We start from the raw sequence: 15,537 nt of genomic DNA, 5'->3' as shown, positions 1-15,537 counted from the left end.
CTCCGTGCTTCCCTGCTCCTTGGGGCAGTGCCTACGTTCTACATAGTGACTATTCTCCACGCTTCCCACTCCTTGGGGCAATATCTTGTTTCTCTACCAGAGATTCCATCGTGCGCAGCCCCACTCCTCAGGGCGGCTTACGTTACTACTTTGGAGATTTGACTCGGGCGTCCCCGCTTCTCGGGTCAGCTTGCGTCATCACACCAGAGCCTCGCTCACTACGCTGTCCCGCTCCTCGAGACAGTCTCTGCTGTATTCCTCCTGAAGTTCCTGACTTGCGCTCCCCGCTCCTTGGGGCCTGCCTAGCGCTCCTCTGTCGAAGGCTCCTGCTCTGGTACTTGTATCTCCAGTCCTGCCTGAGTACTGTGGGGTCCCTCCAAACCGTGTCTCTACCCCGCTCTTCGGGATACCCCACAGCATCCTCTCTACTAGCTCCTGCGATCATGTGGCTGTGATGCAGGACACCCTATCTCTCTGCCACTACTACCAGACCTCCTGCTACAGCTGGCCTCATCTCCTGACAGTGAGGACCTGTGGGGCTCCTTCCCACAGGTGGTATCAACCCTCACCTCGGGCCAAGGGTCCATGAAACCCTTGAATCCTAACAATACTCTCTTCAACCTTGCTTCTTTTTTAGCTCAGGTAAAAAGATCTTTCTGCATTCAGTCTTCCAGAATACTGGGGGAATGCCATTCCATCCAGGCTGAACCAGTCTGAATCAAAAATCTCTTGTCTAGTTCCAAAAAGTCCTAACAATAGATCCAAACCTCCAGGGATGAGGCAAAGGATCCCACAGTCAAAATTTATTCTCCTCTCAATAACTCCAAAATCACTGTCTTGAGATCCTGGGGAAATCTCTACCTTCTCTTCTAACTCTTCTGTATCTCCAGACCCTCAGAAGACTGAGCATGCTCATGGGGATTTTTATTTCCCATACATGCCTTTCCCCAAAAAAGTGGGGTTATGGCAAGAAGAGGAATCCTAGTAATCAATAACCCCTCCTATTGCTCCTTTCTAGAAAAATACTTAGGAGACAATGTTAGTGATTGACAAAGCCCTGTCACACACACAAAACACAAGTTCAAAGATCTGTGTTAACATTACCCATGAGAATTTTCAAAGGGAAACTATGAGTGTCCTTCTATAAGATACTTATTACATCTGCCATCATTGCCGATACCAAATATTTTTCTTTTAGTCTTCAATAGAACATTAACCATCAACCTAAACTGGTATATCAGTCTCTAAAAACTCTGAACATTATAGGGGTCCATATTCAGTAGGACACTTCTGGGGACACTTCTGCCATTGCCAGGCAACTACGATGGAGGTTCCATAATAGTTGCCTAGCAATGGCAGAAGCACTCCAGAAGCACCAGGCCTGGATTATGGTAGGAGGCAACAACCAACCTGGCCATTAACTTTAAATAAAGGTACTGGGTGGGGGGGGGGGGGTTAGGAGGTTGGAAAGGTTGGCCCTGGAGGGCCTTTGCAACTCGGGTGGGAGGGAGATGTGTTGCACTGGAGGTGGAACCTTCGCCTGGCGCAGGATGGGTACGGCTCTCTGAGGGTTCCCAGAGGGTGCCTGCCGCCAGGAGGTGGAGCACATGAGGAGACAGAGGGAAGCTGGAGCTTCACCAATAACAGTCCGGGGTTTCCGTGGGTTGAGTCCTTGGGTACCCAGACCGCCTGAGCTTAGGTGGGCCTCTAGGGGTCTCCCGGAGAGGTAGCGGTGTGCCCACCAAGAGTAAAGGTGCATGGCTGTCGCTGAAGAGGCGAGCTAGACCGGAACAAGGAGTACCGGAGACAACAGGTACAGAGCAGGAACAGAAGGTCCTCCGGACAGGATAGGCAGCACCTAGTGGTCTAGTAGGCCACGGGTAGTGTCAGAGCAGGTAGGCCAGGTGGTCACAGGAGATGCAAATAGAGTGTCTGAGTGGAGCACAAGGGTCAAAGCCAGGGTATCCATCCGAGGGTGGTCAGCCAAAGCAAGGGTCAGTTCCAGGTATCAGTCCAAGTGTGGTCAGTAGCAAGCAGAGGTCGGTTCCAGGAATCAATCTGAGCGTGGTCAGTAGCAAGCAGAGGTCTGTTCCAGGTATCAGTCCATGCATGGTCAGTAGCAAGCAGAGGTCAGTTCCAGGCAGTGGTCCAAACGAGGTCAAAGGCAAGCCGAGGTCAGTACCGAGTATCAGTCCGAAAAGGTACAACCTGGGTAGTGGAACGTGGAACAGGAATCAGGAACAGACGCTGGAACACTGGAAGGACCACGGGAAGACAGGAACGCAGGAGCACTGCAAGACACAGGAAGACAGGAATGCAGGAACCCTGGAACAAGCATTGGAACAAGGAACGCAGGAACACTGGAACAAGGACGGGAATGCAAGAACAAGCACAGGATCAAGGAAGCAGGATCACAGGATGGCAACTAGCTTCTCACGAATGAGACAACCCATTTGCCAAGGCAAGGAACTGGAGCCTGAGCCCTGCCTTTTATACAGGGCTCAGGTGACATCATCGTCACGTGCCGCGGTGGAGATTCCCTCGCTTGGCCCTTTAAAGGGCTGGGCGATCCGTGCACGCCTAGAGGAGGACCCGACGCCGAACCCCAACGTGATGAGCTGCGCAAAGTGGAAGGCCCCGAAGGGCCTGAGGATGCCGTGGGACGCCGCGGACGCAGGGGACTGGCTGCAGCTGCAAGGGAGGGGAGACCGAGGTAAGTAGCAACAAGATTGGGGGGGGGGGGGGACAGGCCACTTTGTGATTTCTTTAATATGGCCAAGTTAGCTGGATAATGGGACCCCTCCCTGGAATGCCCCCAAAACGCCCCTTTTATATCTGGCTAAATTATATCCAGATAACAACATATCTGGCTATGACTTAGCTAGATAAGAGGCTCAATATGCCATTTAAACCATTTAGATGGATAACGTGAGTTATCCATCTAAATGGCTTTTAAATACCCTCCCCCTATATTTATTTATTCCACTCTACCCAAGCAAGTATCTGATATCTTCTTACAAAGTTGCATGAGGATATGTCTGTATATCTTTACGAGCACATTTCACTTTTCATATAGGAGGAAAAGCAATTTTAGAGAAGAAACAGAACAGTTTTGGAGAAATTTGTATGAAGATCCTGTAGATCATAAGAGGAAAGCAGAATGGTTGCCCAGCATAAAAGGGGAGTACAGAACAGGGAAACCGCAAAACTATGGAATGGCCTGAAGTTACGAAGTGTACTGGCCCTGATGGAGTGCCCAACTTTTGGATCAAATATTTGACCTTTCTCCATCAAGATCTGGCTAATTGTAAAATCAGTTGATCAGACTGCCAGAATGAACTCCACAATAGCTAAGTACAGGAAGACCACTTCTCCTGCCAAAAGGAGAGCCAAATAACATCCCTAAAATCTATCGACCAATAACCTGCTTGACTATAATCTATAAGCTGTTTACTGCAATTGATGCAGATAGAATATATCATCACATTAATTTAAATAAAATTTTGGCAATCAACAGAAGAGGTAACATAAGAGGAACATATGAAACCAGAGATAGCTCATGCTAGTATAGCCTTTATGACCAAATGATTACATAGATGAATCTGCAGTATAGCATGGATTGATTATAAGAAAGCCTTTGATAGTGTCCCACATTCTTGGATAATAAATTGCCTTGAATTATATAATGTGAATCCTGATAGAGTACAAGTTCACCATGAAAATGTGGCAGACTGTAGTCACTCTGAATTATGAGGATGGACAATATGTCATCTCCACTATTAAGGTCCAGCAAGGAATATTTCAGGGAGATTCCCTGTCACCGCTTTTGTTCTGTCTGGCATTAAACCCACTGAGAACTCTTGTTAACTCCTTGGGTTATGGAATTAGCCTTAATCCTAGAGTGAGCAATCCTCTACTAATGGTATCTCAATTACTGTTTGTTGATGATTTGAAACTCTACAGTTCATGTGTTGCTCATTTAACAAAACAACTTTGTATAGTGTGTCAGATGACATCAGGATAACATTAGACTTTTTGCTAAGGCAACTTTCCTTAAAGGAAAATTAAGCACAACTGAAAATACCTTCCTGTCCGAAGATTGCAATATAAGAATTGGAGCAGGGAGGTGTATATATAAATAACTAGGAACAGAAGAAGGTGGAAATTCAGCATAAAGTATTGAGATAAAAGATCATAAAAAGAATACTATGGGAAGGTAAGACTGATACTGAAAAATGCTTTAACAATATGAAATAAGACATAAGATTAACCAGCTTGCAATTCCTGCATTATTAGTTTTGGAATAGTAGGCTGACCTAAAAAATATAACCATCAGGAAATTTATAAGAACCAGTGCATGCCAAGATTGTACATCCCTAGAGCTGAAGGTGGTGTGGGTCTTATTGAAATTGATTATACTTACAGAGCTACCATAATAGGCCATCAGGCATACTTAATGGCATCAATGAATTCAAATGTTAAAATAGTGAAGAAGAGAGAGAGAGCATATATGTCTTATTTTTCAAAGCTGTTTAAACATTATAATATCAATGTACCAAGCAAACATTGGGAGTATAACCTTAATAGAATAGAACGAAGAATACCTTTTCAGCAGATAGAGACCTGATTCTAAAGAGATTTATGCGAAACAGGGAGGAAGTTTATTATGGGAAAAAGATTTGTCCAGATTTGGATTTATCCAGACATATCCTGTATTACTCAGGAGAGACATAAGACATTTCTGTCTCTGAGGCCCGAAGTAGTTGCAAGGGGCTCCAATATTAGCCTGAGGTATCCTAGTAAGTGTATCGTTAAACATCTGAATGCGAAGTATATATTTTTTTTAACCTGTTCAATTACAGAAGTTCCTTGAACCAAGTAGCCCCCAAAATCTGGAGTAATTGTAGCATTAAATGAAAAGTCTTATTGCATTCATGTGACGGCCTAATATTATAGTGAAAAGAGTGGTTTTTTTTATTTCTTGTAAACCGTTAATGTAAACCCCCTCAGGATTGCTTAGAATAATAGATGAGAACTTTGTTGATTTAAACTGAGTAAGTAATGAAAAGTTTATGATAGTGAATCTAATTTGTGTATATAAATCTACGCAATGCAAAATGTTTACTTGATGTGAATATTGAAAATGAATAAATATTAAATTAAAAAAAAAAAAAAAAAAAGAAGAGAACGAAGAAGTGGTGATCACCTGGGACATTTCTATTCCCAGCAAGAGGAAGACTGATGTGTGAAGGAGAAGTGGTATAGGAGAACACAAGAACAGAATTGCTGCTAGAGGTGTCAGTACCTAGTGAGTATTCTGTGGATCATAAGGAGAAAACAAGGATCCTTAAGTACCAAAAGATGTTATCAGAGACCAAAAAAATGTGGCACAAAGATACAGAAATCGTCCCAATTATACTGGGTGCCACTAGCCTGATTAGGAAAAATTCCCATGCGTACATTGATATACTGACTGTTAAGATTACACCCTATGAACTCCAAAACAAGGTTCTCTTTGGCACACTAAGAAGGGCATTAACAGTAAATTTGAGAGACTGAGATCATCCCCAACATACCATGGAGTATGAATGAGGTTCACTCCTGACAAGTTATGCACACAACAAACCCATTAGGAGAAACTGTCCCGAGGAATAATTTGAAATAATCTCCTGCCTCTCTTCCCTTCCCCATTCTTCTTTAACCCAAACACTACACTCAGAAGAGTTACAACTGCTAGAATATGTAGAAGATGCTATATATTTGCCTTAACTCTGCTGTGCAGATGCCAGTAGTGGTGTGGTAATTTGAATTAAGAGCACTGGATGTTTACCACAAGTACAAAGATGTACCTTTTGTTCATTTAGCTCCATGTTGTTGTAAGATGTCCATTCAGTCCTATTTTCTAACTGCTTTCCAAAAGTCCTTTAATCTCTTTTTATCTTGCAGAATCCTTGGAGTAAGAAATCCAGGAACTGATTATTATCTTGTGGTGGCATGGTTTTATGGTGGGCCCAAAAAACAGGAAGGAAGTCAGTATAGCAAAGCCGTGAGGAATAAAAACCAAAGAAGCCGAAGTCCTCAGAAGTATTTATTACAGAGGCAATATTCCAGTAAGTCTTATATGCATGACTGACAACCTTTTTTAATAGGACCGTGGCGCATAGGTTTTCTTTAGTTACCGGCAATATGTTGTCCATCACTGTTTTTTACTTTCATTCTAAAACATGAATTGCCGTGCTAAGCTCATCTAGTCATTACCCACTGGTTTTAAACCATAACACTGTGTGATCTGGAGCAATTTCATTCAATTTTGTATGTACCTGCATTACGCAACTTTTAAAGTGTCTTCATAAACAAATTGGAACACGTCCTTTTTTAATGATTTTCCATTACTGGATGAGGTATGAGATAACTGTATTGTTTCCTGTCAATTGACAAAATCTGTCATGAACAGCCCCTGAAGCAGCCCGTGGTTGGGCAAAACTCAGGCCTTGAGTCGGGCACTTACTGGAATATTACCTCTTTAATAAATACTTCTGAGGACTTTGGCTTCTTTGGTTTATATTCCTCATGGTATTATGGTGGGCAACACTAGAAATTTAAATGAATGGGTTTCTAGAGAAGGAAGTTAATTATTTTGTGGAGAAGTTCAAAATACTTCTTTGGGATTACATTGATGCAGAAATATCAATTTATACTGCTTTGAAGCGCATCATTTAAAAGTCTCACAGAGCTATGGCAAGGCCAGCTACTATGTACTGAAAGGTTGTACAGTGGATGGTGTTGCTAGTTTCAGAATGATCAGCCCTCATCCATCAAACTATGACCTCAGAAGTATTCAAAGCATTGTTCAAATGAAAGATAAAATCAACAGAAGATAATACATATTTTAGAGAATCTGAAAAGGGACTATTTAAAGTTAATGTGACAAAATCTTTACATATGGTACAGGATTATTATGAAAGACTTCCTTGTGTAGGATATGGAAGATTGTACTTTTAGGAGACAAATGACTCAGTCAGTTGATACAGAGTTTGCTTGAGACTCTATGTTTGAGTCTAAATCCAAGCCAAGTTAGTAGTAACTGGAAGTCATTAACTTCCAAAGGCTTTTCAGTCGACTACATGAAATAACTTAGCACAGTTGCCAACTGATAGTTTTCTGCTTCATTAAAAGCATCACTATTGACACTAATTGAATTCTACTTGTAATCTCAATAATGAGGCCAAAGATTAAATGGGCACATAAATGCATACAACTGTCTTCTTTCCTATTAGAGATGACCTATATGAGCAGAGGGGAGGCACACTAACAGAGCAGGAGAGGAAAGCTGGCACTGCCAGTATCTGTACTCTGTACTTTATAGTGTCATCAACCCGAAACCTGTTATGAGTTCTAAGGAATGAGTAATTTTTTTTTCCTAAAAGCCTTGCACCATAATTATATGTACAAAACCATTAACAAAGGAATACTGTAATATAGAACAGCTAGTAAGATGATTTTGCTAATATGTTATTGGCGAAACGTGCATCAATTAGAGAAAAGAATAGATTCTGACAAGACAGACGAGCCATTGAACATAGCATACTTCTTAGACATTCACAGCTGGCAATGTTAGCTAGGATGGAGCACAAACACAAATAAAACATGGAAGTGAGGTTTAAAATACAGCATTAATTTTACTGACATACCTCACGCGAATCAACTGCTGCATACATGATATCCATCCATCCTTTAAATGTAGCCTGAAAACAAAATTAGAATTTAATTGAGAAAACCGTAGCTCAAATGTTTCTTCTGCTTTATGTTACATATTTTCCTTAAATATAGAAAAACTGCCATGTTTCCCTGTAACTTAAAAAAATGATACCATCTTACTGAAAGAATCTTGTAAAGGAAGAGATAAAAAATGCAAATGTTGATATCGACTAATTTCAATTTACTATACTATTTTACTGACAAAAAAATCTCTATATATTAACTTGTAGAGACAGTACCAAATCAAATTATTTCTGATAAGTGGATCGACACAATAGGACACGGACTCACTTCACTATAATCTTTCTATTTTGTGTTTCTAAAGAAGCACCATATTCAGAAAGGTGAGCTAGTCAACATTGTGTATTTGGATTTTAAGAAGGCATTTGAAAAAGTCCCTCACAAGAGACACCTTAGGAAATTAAAAAGTCATGTGATACAAGACGAGGTCTCACTCTGGCTAGGTAACAGATTAAAATACTAGGACAGAATATAGAAACAGAGAAATGTGAAGGCAAAAAAAAGACCATACAGCCCTATCAAGTCTGCCTATCCACACACCAAATAATTCAGCTTTACCATCCCTTTGAGATCCCCTGTATATATAGCCCATGCTTTCTTGTATTCAGATACTGTTCGTGCCTCCACTACCTCCAGGGAGAGGCTGTTCCATGCATTCATTACTCTCTTTGTGAAGAAATATGTATCAGTTTACTCCTGAGTCTACCCCCTTTCACTCTCATTCCATGACTCCTCATTCTAGACCCTCCTTTCTGTGGAAAGAGGCCCACCTGTTATGCATAGAAACCATAGAGATTTTTAAATGTCTCTATCATGTTTCCATCTTACCTTTTCTCTAGGGAATACATGTTTAGATCTTTACGTCTGTCCCCCCATATGCTTTAGAATAAAGACTACTGATCATTTTAGTAGTCACCCTCTGGACCCACGTCAAATGGTTTATGCAGTATCTTTCTGAAGGTGCAATTATACACACTGAGGCCCATAGTCAACGGCATTTAGGCAGATAACTCAGAAGTTATCTGGCTAAATGAATATTTAGGGATTTATTTGGATAAATTCTAGCCAGATAACTTTTTATCCAACTAAAATTTGGCTGGATAAATTAGGGGCTTTCTGGGGGCATAACTGGAGGAGCTAAGTTAGCCATCTCAAATAACATCAGTAATAATCACGGAAATTTTATAAAATAAAAAGCCTTTAGCGTTTTACTAAATAATTTAAAATCAGTCATGGCTCGAAGCTCTTATGGTATCTTCCATATTCTAGGCCCTACAATGGAAAAGGCACGCCTCCTCATTTCCTGATTGGGCCAACTTCATGTTGGGCATTTCTAGAACATAACCATTAGCAGAATGAAATAAGCATGTGGGAATACATTCTTGAAGTAAAGTTGTTAGCTAAACCAGGGTTTTTTCCTGCATTGATCCATAGAGAAAAACAGGAATCTTAAATTTTGTTCTTTGTACTATAGGGAGCCATTGAAGATGCTGCAATGCAGGAAATTCATGTTCTCATGATGAAGCTACAGAGTTTTGCAACAGTTGTAAAGCTCTTAACACAACTTTTAGGAAGACCCATATATACAGTATTGCAATAATTAAGCGTGGTTTGTATGCTTGTACAAGCACGCAAAAATCAGCCTGATCCAATAAATGCTTGAGATGACAAAGCATTTTAAATGTGATAAAACAAATTGATAATATAGACCTGATTTGGTTATTATAATTCAAGCAGGGATTAAACTGAAAATCCAAATTTGGAACATGATCAATAAAAGTGATATGTACCCCACTAATTGAGAAAGTGAAATCATTGGGACTCAGCCTCCTATCCAAAGGGCTTCAGTTTAAACAAAAAATTTAACAGAAAAGTGTTTTCCCCATCTAGTCATTAACTGCTGATAAATAATACAAAACATAAATCAGCAGTAACCGGGAAAAACCCTGCATTTTGTAGCAGTGGGCAGCAGTAGCGACAAGCAGCAAGGTATGGAAAACTTCAAAATGAAGTTCACAGTGTTGCGCTTCCCGTCCGTGCTCGGCCCGCGCCCAGGCCTGCTCACCTCTCCAGCTCCTCCAAGAGTCCCAGGTTGTCCTCCCCTGCAAGCACAGCTAGGCCTCAGTGTCCCGTGGCGGCGGTCGCCGGGCCTTCGTCCTCCAGACAGGCCTCACGGCAGGGCTCAGTGTCCTCCGTGGCGTTGACCCTGCCCCTAGACATCCGCGGACCGCTTGGCACCTTAAAGGGCCAGGGGCAGATCCCAGCTCCGCGGCACACCCTGATTGATCGTACTATAACAGGAAGCTCGTACCCTGACTTCCTTGCCTTGGCAATCGGGTCGATCCTATTGATTTCTAGTTTGCCTCTGCATTCCAGTCTGTGTTTCCAGTCTCGTTCCAGCCTTTGTTCCAGTATCGTTCCAGTCCTGTTCCAGCGTCCTTCTGTTCCTGTTCAATGTCCTCCTGTTCCAGCGTCCTCCTGTCTTCTCGTCTCCCCAGGTAGTATCTTTCGGACTGTCTTATTGGTACTGACCTCGGCTTCCCTTTGACTACGTTGATCGCTGCCTGCCTCTGACCAAAAGATCTTCATTCAAAAATTGGAAGAAGGATCCAACAGAAGAAAATAGGATAATGCATAAACGTTGGCAAGTTAAATGTAAGACATTGATAAGACAGGCTAAGAGAGAATTTGAAAAGAAGTTGGCCGTAGAGGCAAAAACTCACAGTAAAAACTTTTTAAAATATATCCGAAGCAGAAAGCCTGTGAGGGAGTCAGTTGGACTGTTAGATGATCGAGGGGTTAAAGGGGCACTTAGAGAAGATAAGGCCATCGAGGAAAGATTAAATGATTTCTTTGCTTCAGTGTTTACAGAAGAGGATGTTGGGGAGGTACACGTACTGGAGAAGACTTTTATGGGCAATGATTCAGACGGACTGAATCAAATCACGGTGAACCTAGAAGATGTGGTAGACCTGATTGACAAACTGATGAGTACTAAATCACCTGGACCGGATGGTATACACCCCAGAGTTCTGAAGGAACTAAAAAATGAAATTTCAGACCTATTAGTAAAAATTTGAACCTATCATTAAAATCATCCATTGTACCTGAGAAAATGGACAATTTTCTCAGTGGAAGGGACTGGACAGTGTGGTGCCTCAGGGATCTGTATTGGGACCCTTACTTTTCAATATATTTATAAATGATCTGGAAAGAAATACTACGAGTGAGAAAATCAAATTTGCAGATGACACAAAATTGTTCAGAGTAGTTAAATCACAAGCAGATTGTGATAAATTGCAGGAAGACCTTGTGAGACTGGAAAATTGGGCATCCAAATGGCAGATGAAATTTAATGTGGATAAGTGCAAGGTGATGCATATAGGGAAAAATAACCCATGCTATAATTACACAATGTTGGGTTCCATATTAGGTGCTACAACCCAAGAAAGAGATCTAGGTGTCATAGTGGATAACACATTGAAATCGTTGGTTCAGTGTGCCGCAGCAGTCAAAAAAGCAAACAGAATGTTGGGAATTATTAGAAAGGGAATGGTGAATAAAACGGAAAATATCATAATGCCTCTGTATCGCTCCATGGTGAGACAGCACCTTGAATACTGTGTACAATTCTGGTCGCTGCATCTCAAAAAATATATTTTTGCGTTGGAGAAGGTACAGAGAAGGGCTACCAAAATGATAAGGGGAATGGAACAGCTCGCCTATGAGGAAAGACTAAAGAGGTAAGGACTTTTCAGCTTGGAGAAGAGATGGCTGAGGGGGGATATGATAGAAGTGTTTAAAATCATGAGAGGTCTAGAACGGGTAGATGTGAATCAGGTATTTACTCTTTCAGGTAATAGAAAGACTAGGGGGCACTCCATGAAGTTAGCATGTAGCACATTTAAAACTAATCGGAGAAAGTTCTTTTTTACTCAATGCACAATTAAACTCTGGAATTTGTTGCCAGAGGATGTAGTTAGTGCAGTTAGTATAGCTGTGTTTAAAAAAGGATTGGATAAGTTCTTGGAGGAGAAGTCCATTACCTGCTATTAATTAAGTTGACTTAGAAAATAGCCACTGCTATTACTAGCAACGGTAACATGGACTAGACTTAGTTTTTGGGTACTTGCCAGGTTCTTATGGACTGGATCAGCCACTGTTGGAAACAGGATGCTGGGCTTGATGGACCCTTGGTCTGACCCAGTATGTCATGTTCTTATGTTCTTACCTTCTGCCTGTTCTACGACCACGTCTGCACACTGCCTGGAACTGACCTCTACCTGATTACCGACCATGTCCGCACGCTGCCTGGAACTAACCTCTGCCTGAACTCGACCACATCTGACTGTTTCCTGGAACTTGACCTCTGCTTTGGCTGACTACCCACGGACTGACTACTGGTAACTGACCCCTGTTTTGCCTGACTATCCATGGACTGATTACTGGCTCTGACCCTTGCATTGGCTGACCACGCTTCCTTGAATCTGGCCTTGATCCTTGCCATACATTCAGATACTCTCTTCTGGCCTTCTCAGGCACCCACGACTTCTGGCCTGAGAATCGACCGCACACTCTTGATCGTGGTGGGCACACCCCTGAACTTCCTATCAAGGAGATCCTGTGAGGCCCACCTAAGACCAGTCGGCCTGGGTACCCAAGGGCTCAACCCGGGGGTACCTAGGGTTGCTAGTGGCGATGCTCCAGCTAGCCTCTGTCTCCTCTTGTGCTCCACCTCCTGGTGGTGGGCGTTCTCTGGGTCTTACCAGGGAGCCTACTAATCCCGCACTAGGCCAAGGGTCCACCTCCTGGCGCAACACACAGTGCAGCAGCAGAAACTGAAAAGCTCTCAAAGATCAGTCGGTCAGCCCTTTTAGTGGCCCAGGAGGCTTTCTGGTAAGTCCTCGTGGCAGTGGTTGGAACTACCCAGTGCTGACTAGTAGCAACAGCAACAAATAGGAAGGTAAAGAGAGCTTTGAATTAAAATGCACATTGCAGCAGTAATAATTGAAAAAATGTTAAAGCTGAGCAGGGCTTGCCTTTTAGCGGCTCAGGAGGCTTTCTGGTGTGATTGCGTGGCAGTAGCTGGAGCTACCCTGCTCTGACTAGCAGCAACAGTAAAAAACAGGAAGGTATGGGGAGCTTCGAAATAAACTGCAAAGTGCAATTTAGTAGTAATTGAAAAGCTATCAAAGCTCAACTGTTCATCCGTTTTAGCTGCCTGTGAGGCTTCCTGTGCAATCGTGGCAGTGGGAGAGTTACCCAGCTCTGACTAGGTGACAGCAACAGGAAGATAAGGAGAGCTTTGAAAAAAAGTGCACAGTACAGCAACAGTAATTCAAAAGCTTTCGTTGGCTGTAAACATTTATATATAGGAAATCTTAAGGTTCTCCACATTGTATATTTGCATAATCCCTCCCATGTGGAAGCAGTTTTCAAGTTTTATATAACTAAATTTCTAGGGGGAGTAGGAGGCAGATCTTAATGAGAGGCAGCTTAAGGCTGGCCTGTTCTCTGAGAAGAGTTGTTGGGAAAGGGAGTTAGCCTTCCTATTCCAGTTTAAGAAGGGGAAGGGACTTGTAAGGATGTGCATTTGTTTGAAATGAATGGGTAAAATGCAACAAATTAGACCATATTTGTTTCATTTGTAGACCCCCAAAACAAATGAAAGGTGCCTATAAATTTAAACAAAAAGTTTGATTCATTCATTTATGTCTCTCATTCAAGTCGATGGCCCATTCAAAAAGTGCTCTAGTCAGAATGCTAGAGGGACTAAATGACAGCTACAGCAACTGACCCCTTGTCTATGTAAGATAGCAGTTGGGCTGGTGCTGAGGCAGGAGACCTAGGCAAATAGACAGGACAGAGGACCCAAGCAAGATGAAGCATTTTTTAACCTAGCCTATAGCTACCATCTGGATCAAGAGACGCAGACATCCCCCCATTGAAAGGTCTGGGTATGTGCAAAGAAACTCCATTTGCTCTATTGGATTTTGCAGATCAAGGCTGTGCATTCAGAATCTCTCTTAGAGATACCTTTTTCAAAAAAAGGCACTGGCATTGGCAAAGAGCTTTTTCTGGTTAAACCAGTAGGCTGAGAGCCAGGATTCAAATCCCCCGTTCACTTGTTGCAACCTTGGGCAAGCTACTTCGCTCTCTGTTGTTTCAGATACAAACTTAGAGGATAGCTTTCAGAACTGCTCATGTGTGCCATATATGCATGTATCTGGGTACACACAAAGTTGTTACAGTATTTTATAACCTGTGCAGAAAGAATATGTGCAGGTTATAAAATATGAGGCCAATATTCAATAGGTCATTCAGTGAGCAACTTATCTGGCTAAAATTAGTTCCAAATATTCAGTGGAATACACATCCTGCTGAATATACAACTTAAAGTTATCCGGCTACATAACAAAAAAATATCCGGGTAGGTTTCTAGTTATCCAGATAACTTGTGTGGCAAGATAACGTGCTACTTAACTGGCCCAACAGGGCCTTTATAAGATATTTTGTGGAAGGGGAGGGAGGGTATGGCCTATTGGCCCATTTATTTAGTTATTTTTCTTTATTGACTGCATTACTTAACACATCCCAATGTTTTCAAAATTCCAAATTCAGGCTGCCTCCCTCCCTTCCCTCTCATCCACCCATGAGGATTTACAACATTGTGGAGCCTCCCCTTCCCGACCATCCTGATCTTCCCCGATACCTTATATTTGATTGCCTGGAGCAAGGGATCCTCTGCCTCACTCCTGGTGCCTATGCACTGCTCTAAGAGAGATAGCACCAGAAGCGTAAACATACATTAGGCTTACAGTGCTAGAAGCATAAGCTTAACTTAAGTTTATACTTCCAGCACTGTCTTTTTTAAAGCAGCATGGAAGCACTGAGAGCAGGGCGGAGGGTCCCTTGTTCCCAGCAATCAAATATAAGGAACTCGATTAAGTAGCATGTTATTTGGCCACATAAGGATGGATAACTTTAGACCTGTTCAGAAGCAGGCTAAAAGTTATCCAGCTAATGTAGTCAGATATACCCGATATTCGGCTAAATTAGCCGGATAACTCAACTGTTCCCTGGAATGACGCTGAAACACCCCTTTTTTATCCAGCTAATTATCCAGCTATAATTTATCCAGATAAATGCCTGAATATGATACATTTGCCATTTAGACACATAACTTGTGAGTTATCTGAATATTAACCTCCTTGAGTAGATATGCATTCATAAATGTTTGCATATGTAAAAAAACTACACAAGTTTTGAATTATCTGGATAAGTAGCGGCACATAGCTGGATAAGTCTGAAAAGCACTACTTACATGGACAAGTAGCGCTTTTCAGACCTAATCTGGCTATATCATCCTGCTGCTACTTAGCTGGATAAATCAGAATATAGCCGGATAAATCTGCAACTTATTCGAATAAGTTAAAATTTGTCTATCTAAGTAGCAAGAAAGGCTACTTAGCAAAATAAAGCTACTTAGCAAAATAAGTTGGAAATTAGCTAGATAAGTGTGCATAAATCATATACCCATGTATTTATACTTTCAATTTTAAAAGGCTACGCATGCAGATTTTAGTTGCATTTTGATGCTTTTTACCTCTATAAGTTGGCTTTTACACACATCTTAGGGTATTTTATAACATTCGCATGGCAATGAAATAACCAGGTGGCCAATATTCAATAGGTCATTTAGTTGAGAAGTTATCCAGCTAACAATAGCTGGATAACTTGTTTTGTATATTCAGCTAG

General features: G+C 41.8%; 1 protein-coding gene across 13 annotated transcripts in view; it reads right to left on the bottom strand.

The window, feature by feature from the left end:
• The window catches only part of LOC115084076 (sodium channel protein type 5 subunit alpha-like), a 1,049,386-nt gene that overhangs the window by 78,800 nt on the left and 955,049 nt on the right, over nucleotides 1-15,537 (bottom strand). For all 13 annotated transcript variants that reach the window (XM_029588401.1, XM_029588411.1, XM_029588408.1 and 10 more), the window contains one exon: nucleotides 7,692-7,745. In XM_029588401.1, the coding sequence (XP_029444261.1) occupies nucleotides 7,692-7,745 (54 nt within the window). The remainder of the gene's footprint in view (nucleotides 1-7,691; nucleotides 7,746-15,537) is intronic.

This window comes from Rhinatrema bivittatum, chromosome 2, assembly GCF_901001135.1.
Source record: "Rhinatrema bivittatum chromosome 2, aRhiBiv1.1, whole genome shotgun sequence".
NCBI lineage: Eukaryota > Metazoa > Chordata > Amphibia > Gymnophiona > Rhinatrematidae > Rhinatrema > Rhinatrema bivittatum.
The sequence above is the reverse complement of the archived record's forward strand: the minus strand, read 5'-3'. Positions and strand labels throughout refer to the sequence as shown.